This window comes from Thermobia domestica, chromosome 13 (assembly GCF_964235325.1).
Source record: "Thermobia domestica chromosome 13, izTheDome1.hap1.1, whole genome shotgun sequence".
NCBI lineage: Eukaryota > Metazoa > Arthropoda > Insecta > Zygentoma > Lepismatidae > Thermobia > Thermobia domestica.
The window spans coordinates 12,506,289-12,521,941 of NC_137466.1; the positions used below are offsets into that span (position 1 = coordinate 12,506,289).

The 15,653-nt window shown below is 34.6% G+C and overlaps 1 protein-coding gene across 1 annotated transcript in view; it reads right to left on the reverse strand.

The window, feature by feature from the left end:
* The window catches only part of LOC145669123 (pancreatic triacylglycerol lipase-like), a 41,618-nt gene extending 26,618 nt beyond the window's left edge, over nucleotides 1-15,000 (reverse strand). The window contains exons 1-4 of the mRNA XM_081737469.1: nucleotides 14,820-15,000; nucleotides 10,440-10,621; nucleotides 5,475-5,603; nucleotides 3,883-4,023 (exon numbers count right to left, since the gene is read on the reverse strand). Of these exons, the coding sequence (XP_081593595.1) occupies nucleotides 3,883-4,023; nucleotides 5,475-5,603; nucleotides 10,440-10,621; nucleotides 14,820-14,991 (624 nt within the window). The 5' untranslated portion in view covers nucleotides 14,992-15,000. The remainder of the gene's footprint in view (nucleotides 1-3,882; nucleotides 4,024-5,474; nucleotides 5,604-10,439; nucleotides 10,622-14,819) is intronic.
* Nucleotides 15,001-15,653: the final 653 nt, after the last annotated feature.

Below are 15,653 nucleotides of genomic sequence, written 5' to 3' on the forward strand. Positions count from 1 at the left end.
AATCACTTAGTGCTGGGTCGCCGCTGAAGTTATAACAATCTTTGACACCTGACACATTGAAACTATTTCAATATTTACTAAACAGTCAACTCATTGTAATTGTACATTTTAAAACTGGTTGTTTAGAGCTTAGGGTCCCTATTCAACGTTAAGGTTATATTATATGTTGAGCTGCAGGTAAAGGTATAATCCAAACCAACATAATGTGTTCAAATATCAAGGGTTTCTCACCCGAAATCGACACTGGACCCGTGCATACCGAGAATATGCAGGCTAGCCATTAAACTAGTGTGAATAATTATTTGTCTGTAATTTCTTCATATTTTAAATACTACGTATAAAAAGGATGTTAATCGCGTAATGAGAAGTTCTTCAGTTATTTTACTAATTTAAAATTGAATTTCAGATTTACAAAAATGGCTTCACAGTTGTGGTATAAAAAATGAATATATAATAAGCAAGCTATGAGCAAGTGTTGGATCATGGGGTAAAAGAAAAAAATGCATGTAGCTACAAGATTATAATTGCATTTTTAGAAATCTCTATAGGTGTTATATTTTTAGACCTACTTATTCTGTATAAACCCAAACAGAGTTTGTAAAATCTAATTTAATAAGATTAAGAAATTTTATTAATAAGTGGAAATATACGTAGGTACACATATATTAGGAGATCATGACAGTTCCGCACTTGCTAATCTATTTTTAACTCAGTGCTTTGGAACGTTTTACAATACAAGGTGTTATCAGAACTTACAAGGTATAATATTATAATTATAAGTAATCCAGTTTCTGAATTACTACATGGGAAATACATTCTGAAACGGCGGAATTTCATGAAACACTGCACAAATTAATATGATGATTACTATTACGTGTGATATAGGAGTGAGGCAAATTCGTATTTTCTTAGATATTCATAGCAAACGAGGAGTCGAACTGAAATATCATATACGTATTACTCCGCATTCGTACAGTTACTACGGATTGATAAAATAGGAAGAAGATAAATACGTTTTCAAATTAGAAAGTAGAAACAGATATAAAAGGATTTTTAATTTCAAGGTATTACATATAAATTGTATTGAATATATAATTTCCTATGTTAGTTCAGTTTTCAGTATATTACGGTCTTTATAATCGGAAGGTCCGTAAATAGAGAAGGAATGTAGTATTATGGTATTCACAGGAAAATTTGTAGAGAAAATATAATTTAAAAAAAGATGTCTAATTTAGGTCGTCATTTGCAACAATGAATTGGAATTCAAGAAACTATTGCAAAATGGACGTGAATTCTGATAAGGAATATGCATAATATTATGCTATATTTTTTAAAAATAAATAATGAAGTCTTAAGTTTATTGAGCAAAGTTGCATTGTAGCAGGCAGTACAAGGTATTTTAACTGTATTTATTACCAATTTCTACGATGCAAGAAATAATAGTGAATGAATAAGAGAATATAGAATGGATTCATACAAGTGATGGATCTTGGGACATAGACAGACATAGTCAATAAGTCAAAATCCTTTTTATCTTACAGTATAACAAAAAGGATACATAACATCTAACTCATTTGCTATCTCTTTTCTCTTTCGTGATTATTTAGGAACAATTAACTAATTAACTCTATGGCCTATGGAATCCGGAGATTAAATGCCGAGTTCAAAATAGCTCTCCACTAACTTTAATCTTTAGCCAACTGGATCAAGTTTCTAGTTTGTATTCCTATTTCTGCGAGATCCTAATTAATGTTGTCCTCCCATCTGCGCCTAGGTCCTATTGATCGTCTTCCGATTGGTCTTCGAGTTATGACTTTGAAAGCGTTCCTACATCTTTCCATCCTGGCTACACGACGTGCTGACCTGAGCTTCCTAGAGTTAATGAACCGATGAATGTTTGGTAACCCGTATAAATCATGTAGCTCCTCGTTAGGAAGTTTCCGTCATTCGCCATTCTCGTTCCTCTTAGGTCCGAATATTCGTCTCAGAATCTTGTTCTTGAATACTTTCAGTCTATATTCTTCCCTCTGAATAAGAGACCATGTTTCGCAAGCATACAGAACAACATTCATGATTATCATTTTATATATTTTAAGCTTCAAATTCCTTGGCAGAATTCACGACGACAAGAGATATTGAAGTAAATAATAACACGAATTCCCTTCTGTTAGTCGACATTTAATTTATTGGTGAATATGGTTTTCGTCTGTTAATATTGATGCTAGATATTTAAAAGTATCCCCTCTACCAAAAGTATTAAATATCAAATAATACTTTTGATAGAGGGGATACTTTTAAATATCTAGCATCAATATTAACAGCGCAACCATAATTTGCCGTATAACGATCCCACGAGGTTCCATTTATTTAGCTTTCTCATCATTTACCTCTACACCCATGTCACTGAAAGTATCTAATAAAACCTCTGCATTTATTTCTATTGTTCTCCTATCATCCCCCATTAAATTTACATCGTCACCATACGTCATAACCTGGTGAATACCTTCAACTCTAGGCCCTGATTGTTACCTTTGATTTACCTTACAGCATATTCCACGACATAATTGAATGATAATGGGGTAACGCATTTCTTTGTTTCATTTCTTTCTTAACGTGAAAGATAGTGAACAGAAACGTTCTTACCCAAACTTTACTTGGAATTTATTTAAGCATATCTTAATTAATATAAATATTTTTTTATTATTCCAAATTTTGAAAGAATGTTGTATAAAGTTTCTCTCCTAACCGAGTTGTAAGCGTTTCTAAACTTGTACCGAAATACTGAATTCCCAATTCTTTTCGAGCATTCGTCAAATGGTAAGTATTTGGTAGATAATTGATGGATTTCGTCAAAATTCAGATTTATAATCTCCAATAATTTCATCTGCATATTGTTCAATCTTGCTAATAGAATATTTGAAAGGAGTTTATAGAATGCTGACGGAATAGAAGTGCCTCGATAATTGTTCCAGTCACTTTTGTCACCTTTCTTGTGAATTGGAACAATGATCGATTCTTTTCACTCTTCCGGGAATTCCTCCTTTCTTCAGATAAGGAGAATGAGTTTGTGTATTTGTTCCACAATTTTGAGCCTCAGCTAAAATTAATTCAGCCGGAATTTCGTCTACGAAGATTTGCGTTTCTTTAATTTATTTATTGCAATATCTACTTCTATTCGGTTAGCTTCTGGAATATACAGTTCTGCGGTGTGTATTTAAGTTTATCCACGCACATTAGTTTTTGGCTGGGTTTTATGCAAATCGTCAAAAATCTTTCCATCTCTTTAAGATGCTATCTCTATCTGTGAGAAAGTTCGGTCAGCTTTCTTTAATATATAAGCACGAGGTTGATAGCCCTTTCTACAATGTGTTTATCCCCTCATGTATGTTCCGAATGTTTTGAGTTTTACTATTATCTTAAACTTCCTTAATCTCAGCTTTCGAAAATCTCATTTATCTGTTCTAAACGTTTTGTAAGTTTCCTGCCTGTTGTCTACGAAATTTTGTTACTATTAGAGACAAATAATCTTCTAAAACCGAGAATCTATTCGAAACTTTAACCTGGTATTCCTCTCTTACCTGGCTCTCTTCTTATATTAAATCTCTCCGTTTTGAGGTATTGATGATTTATTTTATATTTAGGTACAATAAGGATGGAATAGTCCTTCCCACTGGCCTATAGTTAGTGCGTGTTCTCTAAGATTCCACTCTCGATGGAGAGTATCGAAATTTGAATACTTAATAGTGGTTCATATTACACCTTAAGTTGCAGATCCACTCTCCCAAGACTCCAACAAGGGAAGGCACACTGAACTTTATTTAACAAACAAAATAATAAACAGTAAACTTACGACGGTTATCAAAATAAATTTGATAAAATTACCTGAAGATATTTGAGTAAATGTGCAACTGCCAACCCTACAACTCGGGCGTTTGATACAGCTTCTTCATATCTTCTTCCTCCATTCCAAGAAACAACAATAACGTTTGCATTTTGGTTAACGACATACTTGTTAGCAATTGCCTGTAAAATTTTGAGAAAAAGGTACAGTAGTAAGTTATCCTAATAAAGTTACTACCTAAAGAAATATAACTTTATAATGCAGATATGCTCCCAAGAAAAAAGTTCCATTTCTTTTCAATAAATCCAGAACGTATAATGAGAATCAGACAATATGACAATATGACAATCAGTGTAGAATTGAGTAATTACAGATTGCTATAATTTTATACTTGAACCCTCGCAGCACCATTGTACTCTATTTAAGTAGCCAGGTAGCTTTCCAACCATGTGATTAATAAATCAATCAATTATAAGTACAAAATTCTCATGGAGTAGTCTGAGGTCTTAAGGCTAGTAATTTGTTCTAGATGCGCTTGAAAAAAAATATGTTGCCTGGTTCTAACATTTCCCCTTGAATTGCTTCGTACATAATACAAACAACAATAATCTTTTGGTTTCCCTTTTGCTTTTAATAAACTCGAAGATAATTTGGTTCATGCAGCTTTAGGCTGAAATTATCTGCGTTGGAGATTACATTCCCTCATAGGACATCATGCATGGTCAATACGGATACTCTTCGAGATATTACTATCGAAACGTTACTGTTATTTATATACCTGATATGTCGGGAGTAATGCCTAAGGATTTGGTTACTCAGTGCTTGTTCCTACGTGCACAAAAGGCTTATATGTTCTTATTATGTGTTTCAAAATCTAAGAGCACTGTGGCAACTTGTCAGCATAATTTTCCTATACTTAGAAAAAAACATGAAATACTATATAGCTAACTTATAGTTTACTGGTAAATTTCGAAATTGTATAGGGAAACTGAATTCAAATCGCATCAACCATTTTATCAAAATAAAGCAAAGTCCTTCAAAAATCGTTTTGTACATTTCGTAAGTCTCTATAGCAAAGTTATATTTTAAAGTATTCTGAAAATAGTAAAAACAAATGAAGGCGATCTTCATAAGAATTTACAATTTGGTTTGATTTGATACAACTTAGTATACATCCGTTCTTGCCACCAAGACTTTATCTATTATCTTAGCTGCATAGTGAGACATTCAGTGTAGTTATCATGATCCAGAATTGACAATTTCAATAACACAAGGGATTTCATAAATTTCATGGAACGATTTCAGACGTTATGTTATCTAAATCAATGTAATACAATGGTTAAATTATGATATTAAAATGTATGCAGCTATCTCAAAAGATAAACTTTTCCACATTTTTAATCTATTGAGTCGATACTAAACGCTGCACTAATTAAGCCAATTCGATTATTAGATTCCATGTCATTTTTGAGAAATTATATTCTAGAAACATGATAATATGAAATTTTACTTATCTCATAATGTCAATCTTTATGATAGTAACAAAGTTTTAATTTCCGAACATAGAACTACTTGCCATCTGCTGTATTCTGCGTTAAACTAGTAACAATTTTACTGAAGTTAAAGTATTAACCTTTGCCAGGTCGTCTATAATTCTATAATACGTGGTTCCTGCCCTTCCAACATAACCTATAATAACGACCTTCAGTGGTAAACTTCCGTCGAAACCTCGTACATATTGGCGTTGTGGCTTTATTTCTGACTGCAAGAAAAAATAATTGTTTTAGGTTTACCAATTTCGTATATTAAATTAATAAATTAAGAAAATGATAATTCCTTCATTCACATTTTATATATTAATAAACGTGTCATTTTTTACAAAATAGTTACAACTTCCTGATCTTAATATACATGGCGGCAGTGCTTTGCCATAACTTTACATAAGTCGTATAAAACGTGTTGTAGGGAGTGGAGAATATAACATACGAAGAAGTAATATTCATGATGGTCAAAGAGAAGAAAGTAAATTATTTATTACATTATTTACAGACAATTTATATGATGGTGATAAAACAGGTACTATGAAAGAACAGCGAGGAAGGTGAAGTAAAAAATTCGAATTGATGGTGGTAGAAGAGATAATAGCGTTGTTGTTTCATTTTCATTATGCCTTTTAAATGCTTCTATTTTCTGACAAGCAATAACTGGGAATACTAATGACAAAGGTGTGGTGAAACGAGAAAGCTGTGTAAGGTACGTAAGCTATTCGAAATAATGAGGCATGTATAATACCAATGTCAGTAAATTATTGTAATTTATAATAGAAGACTACTCTTGCAAACAATTGAAACAAAAGTATTAGAAAACTTCTGTTAACTTATATTTCATCCGGAAAAAATAAGCAGCTATTAAATTCACTGTAATTTTACCTGGAACACCGACAATGTTATCAGACTATACTTTGCGCTACTCGTTCGATTTTATTAATAATAAACAATAGAGCGGCATATTGTGGACGTTTACTATTGAAAATTGTTTCAAAACTTATGAACTTCAATGAGTAACTAGAAAGAGTTCACACAATATTATATGGTTTTGTCTACCTATTAAAGTTCCAGCCGAAACAAAATATGACTGTGAGTGGAAAAAGTTTTGCTCTAAGAGTTCATCATTCACAGTGAAATCAATCGACAGACTACGAAGTGTTAGAATGCTAACAAATATTGGAGTTTGAAATTTATCCTTTAATAAAACCATAGTCAACGGTCGTCACACTATTAGCGTAGCCAGGAGGGGGCTAACCTGTCTGAACCCCCTTTAGTGCAGTGATTGAAAGTGGATTTTACTTACATTAAGTATTATCCTTTTGGAATACAGGAGAAAAGGAAGTGTTAAGTTTCCTCGGTAAGCTTCACTCCAAGTGTTTGAAATGAAATGAAATCTTTGAGTTTTACGTCCCATGGTTATGCCGGTTATGCTAAAGGAGACGGTGATGGTGAGTAATGTATGAAATGGTGGAATGAAGAAAGTGGGGGAAACGGGAGAACCCCGAGAAAACCCACGCACACGGTATTTGTCCACCACAAGGTTCACTTGGCGGGGACTGGGATCGAACCCGGGACCCCAAGCACCAGAGGTGAACGCTCTACCACTGAGCCACCGCGGTCCCGCTCCAAGTGTTTGTGTGCATATGTGTTTAGTATTTTATATCTCGTTAACAACTACTGGGATTCTAACCAAATGATCGGTTTGATCGCTTTCTTTGTTGTACTTTATTTCATGATAACTGCAGACCGAGCCTCATCCAAATATGGTAAGTAACGCTTTGTCTAACAGTTAGAAACAGTTATAACTATATTTGATTGCGATCTTGACAAGGGACAGATTCTACTTGGTTCAAGTTCGTAAGCCTATTTTATTTCTCGGTAACTACTGGCCGGATATGAAGGAAAATTGATGGGCAAACATACCACAATCTAAAACCCAAAGACCGCTCTGTTTAGAGATCGAGCTACGTCAAAGCCAGGTTTGACTCAGCTCTGCTCTTGCTTCTCGGTAACTTCTATCTGAATGAAATTTAAAGGGAAAGTAGTACATTGTCTAAGCAACGAGAATCACTACAATTGTTGACAAAACCGGACCAGAGGCAGATTCGGTTTAGCAGCAAATTCTATGTTCCACAACTCTCAAAGTCGAACACTTCTGAGTTCGGTTCACCGACTGTGTTTCATTGTTAATTTCCAAGATGCTCCATAGGAGTCCTGTCGAAAAAGTATCTTTGTTTTTGAGAAACTACCTTTGTTTTTGGGAAAACTATAGCGACGTTTGACCAAATTTTGCGTAGTGAAAGAGGGTTTCTAGATGTCTTCAGCCTGTAGATGGTGTACTTTTATTTGCATTTGCTGTTGTGGAGTAGTGGTTAAGTTGAGAGCACCTTTCTGATCTCGTCGCGGCTAAAATTGTAAAGATATGGATGACGGATCGAAGGAGCAACTGACTACGTGGATACATCCGACCGCAGCAAGGTCTCACGAAGTCCTCGACACCCAGAGAAGACAGTCTAGTACTCAGAGAAACCAAATCATATTGATTGTGTTCTTCGTTGTGGCAATGCACATCATGAATACGTACAAGAAGGCTGCACATTCAAATGACTTCTATTTAGATATTTTCCGTCGTTTACATGGCGCTCCTTATCCGAAATGACTAGACATATGAACTTTAAAGTACCGAAGACTGCACCAGGACAACGATTACATCCTTTTCGGCACAACAAAGTATCACGATGTTTTGTCAAGCTCCATATTCTCCGAGTAGAGTGCGATGAGACTTTTGTCTATCCGTAAAAGTCGAAAACGTGCACGACAGAAACTTGCTTTAGCACGCAAGAGGAGATCAAGTGCAACACGACGGCTGCTGTCGTAGTAATTCTCAATGAGGGGTTTTAGGTTTCTTTCGAGCACTGAAAAGACTACCAAATTCGATGAGTGGAAGTAGAAGAGAACTATTTTGAAGGAAATTATGTAGACGAAAATACCAGGTGAGTATATTGGTTTTCCAGAACCATAGTCGGCTTTTACGACAGGCCTAGAATTTTACTCTATATAGGGTTTTAACATATTAGTTGCATAGATTTGCAATATACAATATTCTCTTGATCTCTTTGTTTGTGATGTGAGTCAACATTCACAAACTGAGATTTCCAAATAGAAAATATTAAACAACAAAGTGGATGATTATATATATATTCATGAGTTCAGAATTCTATATTCAGAATTGTTAAAGCGCTCGACTTCGATGTGCACAATTACTTACAACCGATTTAGCCACTAAAATTTTCAGTGTTAAGAAGCTATCTGAATTAGGTTGAGAAAACTCCGGTCCAGAAAACCAAAAGCATCGGCGTCTAGAAGAGCATGGTTTGATCAGTTGAATGAGTGATATGTGATCGGCTATAAATCTGTATGGTGTGTAGCGAAAGGAAATTTAATACTTCTCTTTTTCTGATAACAAATTTCATTAGTTTCTCAATACGATATAACTAAAGAAAACTTATAAGCAGACTACTGCCGATGATAGTGTTCAGAACCGAAATAGCACCTACACCTAGTAAACCTGAGCGTAGAGCCACATATTTCACGATCACTACTAATTGGCTCTCTCAAATTTTACTCGACTAATTAGATCCTAATGAACAAATTGATTATTTTGCAAGAGATATCCTATGTGGTCGTTTCTGTATTACATATTATAATAAATTTTCCTGTTTTCGAGTGATGCTGCTGAATAAACGCATATTATGAGACTCTCTGTGTAGTCGCGACTCAATACTTAATCCACTGTGGATGACAATTTATTCATTGGAATTTACAACGCATGAACTTCATTTTCTTTGAGCTGGTCAGGGATCCTGAAGCATACATTTGGGCGCCAAAGTATGATGGCTCGGTCCTGAAAATGTTGATTTAATAGATTCCAACGTTTTATTTTTGTCCTCTCCATGTTAGTATATCCAATTCATTTATATATCATGTTATATATTATGAGCACGACTCAAAATTTCAAGTTAGAATCCAGCAGCCCGATCAGAGAGTTTGGTCGCCATTTTTCTGGAAAATATGTAATTATGCAAACATCTATCGTCAAACTAAAAGCTTTAGTCATCTGGCGAATCGAAAATTTCGACTTGGCCATTTACACGTGATTTTTACTTCCACTAAAGCTATATAATTACAGTGAAATAGTTCACGCGTCCTGAGTGGGTTTCTCGTTGGTTGTGTGAACCAGTAGAGCTTTTGTAAACCATTTGAAATAAATCCAAGGAATGTTCCAGATGGGACCACTACTTGTGAAGGAGCGACAAATTTATAAACTGCGTGTAATGTTTGATAATTAGAGATCTCTTCCAAATACTGTTTCGGTGAATATAGTTCGCTACTTTGCACGTAGTTTAACTTTCTGTTGCAAGAAATTCCAATAAGTTGCATAGACATACACACAGAATCATTCTGTATCACGATATGATTCCCTACAGGTCATTTCACCACATGTTGATATTTTGATGCCACCAAGAAAACTAAGTCTTTCCATTTGTAACTTCATATTTTTTCATACTTGGTACGCAAAGTAAGATTGAGGAAATGCGAATATTTCCGGCTTCTCCTTCGTTAAAATTAACGGCAAATCTCCTCCGGCATTAACTCGAGAAATTTGCAGAGCTTTAGTGACAAACTCGAAAAGTACATAAAATAACGATTTCTTGAATTGTGTTAGAATCAATTTGATTAATAAGCGTTTTCTGTGTAAGTGTTGTTTGCTAACATATCTTTAATTTTAAATATTAGAAACATTTATATTCAGTACCACATTAAAACTATATTTAAAAATTCGTACAAATGGATGTATATATTTCATTACAAATGAAATATTTGCTAACCCTACAGAAAACACTTGAATTAAACAATACGAAATTAAAATATATAGAGATAGTGTCACAATGTTCATTCAGAGCCAAACACTTTTCTTTCATATTCCTTTTCAAAGATACAGTTGTAAGATAAACTTTTTCACCTAAAGTACGACATATCATAAAGCTTACCACTGACTTCCCAGATGAATAGAGAATAAACTTTGGACTTAGTACGTCATACTTGAAAGGATAACCAATTCTGAAGTCATTTTTCCAAATTGGAACACACATATTATCCAACTCTGGGTAACACAAGTTTTTCTGTTGTTCCTTATTGAGGTTGAAAAATTCACCAAACGTATCCATAATTCCTTAAATCAAAAATATATTTGTTATTAATATTCACATTGTATGTTAAATATATAACTTTTTAACAAAAGAGACACTGACCAAAGCTTAAAACCCACTTTATTTTAAATTATAATTTGTAACGGTTTCGTATATCTAACATATCCTTCTTCAGATACTATCGAAAATAAATGAAAATACAGACATATATATAGTCATTGTTAAGACAAATTTTAAATTTTCTAACAGTCATACATATAGTCATTGTTATGAAAAAGTTAAAATTCTTTTAACAGATATATATAGTCATTTTGGTACTTTTTGATTTTTTCTTCTATTTGCTGAAACCTTCAGCCTTTCCCGTAAGTCGTCTTCTTCACTTTCCTACTAATCATGTTCCACCACTTTTGGTTCATATAAGGGCCTTTTTTAAAATTTTCTTCTTGTCTATGCTATCGAAACTTCCTTGCCATAATTCATTAATATGTATGTCTCCTGTCCAGTTTATCAGTTTATTTCTGCCTACCTTCTTTATCCAATCTGTTTCTTTCCACTTCGTTATTATCATTATTTTCTCCATCTCCAATACTTCCGTCTTATCCCAATGAATTCCGTGATTCCTCTCCTTAACATGTGATTAGTTGGAAAGTGAACAAGAGGATAGCCCCCTCAACCCAAGACAGCTTCGGGAGGATTTGTTGTAGTAAGGATCCCTAGTTCAATGCGACCTCGGGTAAGGATAGGTGTACCGTTAGTCCAATGCGATCTCAGGAGTGTTGGTTAGTTAATCAGTTGGTCGACTGATGCCAGGTTCCTCGGTGGTCGGGCTTTTATCTGTGCTCTTCGAGTTCTTTCGTGAGGTTCGTCTTCTTTCGGCGTTCCTCGGTGTCTTTCGTGTCGGCTTCTCGTCTGCGACACTCTTTGCAATCAACAATACGTGTTGTGTTGACATGGGCTTTTGTCGTGATGTGGGGATTCTTACAATATATAAGACATGTATGTCAGTTATTAGACAGTGGGAAGGTACGTCTTGTTATTGAAACACTCATGCAAGCATTTTTGTCTTATATTTATTCGGATGTACACCATACTGATGTATCTGCCTTCTAATGGAATTTCATATGGAAATAACTTTAAGAGTGAATCATTGTAACATAAAAAATCTCAGGAAGATTTTGTCTTCTATATGTTGATAATCTCCTTGGATTAAAAGTACCTGAAAAATTGTGCGATCTTTAGATGGTGTTTGAAAAAACCGATAATAGAATCAGGAAGTGTTCCAATTCTTGGTTGTTGGAGTATCTGCTTGTAGGTGGTTGTCCCATAATACTCTTGATGTTCAAACATGATTTCTATTATTTTCTTGATAAAGACGGTTTTCACCCACCACCATATTTTGCCAAAAATATTTAACATGTTATAAGTTTTGTACTCATATTTATAGTCTGAATGTGTCCATATCATAGTGTACTACAGTCTGGAAATACACTAGAAATTGATTTAAGATGATTTTGGAATTATTGCAATGGGGAGAATTATACAACGTAGGTTGAGACATCAATGTATAAGGTTTTAACAACACTGATTCGCTAAGTCTCAAGATCTACGTTATCAACCTAAGCGTTTCAAATTATATTGTATTTTATTTATGTGTGTTATCCTCCTAAAGAATTCTCGTAAAATTGTCCGTGTATAATATTATTTCATGAATATTTACACAACATAAAAATATGTCATAAATTTTGCTTCCTCTTCTCTTTGTTATCCTTATAACTTACATGAAGGTTGTTGTGAGAAACCAGAGGAAGGTAGTATATTGGTAGTTAAGAACGGAGTAGGATAAAGGAATTAAGAGAAGAGGGATTACAAAATTACTCTTCACTAAATTCTAACACCAGGAAAGTTTAGTTCAACTGGTGCAATAGTATACATTATATAAAGGTAACCGACAAAGTTATGTCGGTCTTTGTAGAGGACTGAGTTCAATTGACCCTCACACCGAGAGTTGAATGCGAATGGAGATAAGACAAAGATCAGTTGTTTGGTGTGTTTATATCCAATATATTAGATACTTGTGGCAGTTGAGTTACACCATGAACTTGCGTAAGGACAGACTGAACATGAAACCTCCACAGAGCGTCATAAGAGCGTGTATGCTGTACGAGTTCAACTGGGATCAAACACCACTGCAGTGGGGTGGAAAATATTCCAGGCTTTTGTTAGGGTATTGTGTATACGCGGACAGTGCAGTGGTGGTTTAACAAGTTTAACAGACTTAAATATCGGTAACAAAACACTTGAAGACGCAGCACATGCCGGATGATAAAAAATGTACAAAATCAAGATCTTCAGGCAGCAATGGAGGCAAACAATGGCCAGATATGTGAGGAAATGTTACTACAATCAGTGTGAGTGGATTAACCATTCGACAGCACCTCCATCAACTTGGGAAGCACTACAAGTTGGGTCGATATGTCCCACATGATTTGACTCCGGGCCAGAATGCAACGTGAGCAGACACCTGCATTTCTTTGCTGTGTCGTCTGAGGAATGAGCTATTTCTGAACAGGGTTTTAACATGTAACAAGAAGTGGGTCCTGTACGAAGCTCCATGGCGCCGCCATAATTGGTTAGCAAAGTATTAAGGGATTCCAAAACAGCCAAAACATCACTTCACAGATGAAAATGGTTCTGTCTGTTGGTGGACTGCTCGCGACATCTTACATCGGGAACTCCTACGAGCTGGTCAGAGCATCAATGAAACTGTACTGTTAGCGGTGAGCTGTGTTGGAGGAAAACTCAAAACTCTGGAGCCAGCACTTTTGAATCTCAAAAGGATCCTCCTTTTACAGGACAACGCTAACCGCCGCGTGACCCGGAACAACATTATACGCCTTGGATGAGTAACAGTATTGCATCGGCCATACTGCCCGCAGATTGCACCATTCGATTATCACATGTTCCATTCCTTGGAAAATTACCTTAGGGGACGCCAGTTCAAATCCATAGTGGAGGTGCAATGTGCACGTGATACATGCTTCGCTTCATAGTCCACCAAGTTCTACCACGATGGAATCAATGGTCTTCGAGAACGTTGGCAGCCGGTCTTCGATGCTGATGGGGACTATTTTTGATCTTTCAGATATGTCTTGGGTATCAATGCTCGTAGTTGCTGGGGGAAAAGCGACATAACTTTCTTGATTACCTCATATAAACCGAAAGCCTATTGCCCTAATATTAACAAGGAAAATGATAGAAAAGTTTTAGTATACACTACAGAATATAAGAACATATCGAATGTTCAGATTATGTTAAATAGAACAACTATCACTCGAATGAAAAAGTTCGGGCATTGTGGTTGTACACTATAGCATAGCATTGAAATTAACGTATTAGAGGCTGTCATCAAGTAAGAATCACAATATACTAGACCTTCAACTGAGAACCAAATATGTGACTTTCGGATATAATACCTGGCTAATGCCGCGGACAAATTACTCATAGAAACTTACAATCGAGGAGAAAAAGTGGAATGAGGATGATGCAACAAAACTAAATAAATAATTAAGAATTCTATTGCAAGTAACTACTGTTCACATGTTGACTGTAAAATTCTGTATTCTAATACGACGTAAGATTGGAAACGATCTAGAGAGGTAACAAATAAAGGCAGTTATATTGTGATATTGTAGCAATTCTGTAGAGGCCAGCTACGCTAAAACCTTTGATACTGTAGAAAAAAATATTCGAAGTATCTGTCGCCTAGACACATGTTGAATAAGCGAATGAATGAATGACGCTAGAGTTAATCTAAATGAGACTTTCGTATGAAATGTTGTAATGGTTTAGCACGCCTTTCATATTTTCTTTTCTGAAAGTTTTGGCGACTGTTTGCTAGAGCAAAATTAGTTTTGAGCTTGTACCAACAATCAGAATTAAATTTTAGAAACAACCTTGACTTAATCCATTCACTTAAAGTATATGGTGCTTTTTTCATTCAAGCTTAGAATATTTGCGTACAATTATACGAGATTAAATATGTAAATATCAGACTTAAAATATGTACAGAAAGTTACAAAATAAAACTCAAATGTTTGCAAATTAAACTAATTATTCTGGTTATAAATTTGGTGAACTACACTAGGATGATAATAAGATCCTCTTAAAACATGCTGAAGTTAAAGTTCTTGTATGTTTTATACTTGTTTTATAACAACTTACCATCTATTAATCCTTGACTTGCTGAGAATAAATCCCCAATGAGAGGAAGTTTCGCCAAACCACTTCCAATATTCCCGAGAATGTTACCTAGATTTCGATTTCCTTGTGTTCCACGAGGTGGAGGAGGAAATGCTGGCTGAACAATTGTGCTTTGCAGCACAGCAAACAGCATAAGCAGGTATACTCCTAGGTTTGGAGAAAAAAAAAATCAATTTCATGGGAATGCTCTTTCTGATCTTGATTATACTCGACACAAATTAGAACCTTTGACTAGGTGCTTTCTATTACGAACAGGACAAATTCATTCTCAATCTTGTTTAACGCATATTTGTAACTAAAATGTGACATAGAGATAAGGAGATAAATAAACTTTAAAGAGATAAATAAACTTTATGAGTTATGTTGACCAGGACTAAGTCAATATTTGGTTTATTGGAAAAATATATTTTATAATGTATTATAATAATAAAAAGAATAATGATATAATCATCGATGTGGAAATTCCTACTAACCAAATTTTGAATGCGAAGGGAATATTAAAAACCAAAATGCCAAACTTCTACTCTCACACTTCTCTATAATAATGTTATATTATAAACTTACAATTCATATATTTCGGTTCATATATTTTGATTTGGAAAATCGACCTTCAATGCCGATTAAAATTTATTGGCTAATTAATTCCTTTAATGGAAACTTGTTTTTAGTATCTTCTTCTGTAGAAACTGAATGGTCTCCACAGGTATATATAACCTTAATTAAAAGTAAAAATCCTTATAGCGATTTCCATATTGAATAATGCATACAATCTATGTTCATTATGTATATAATTCT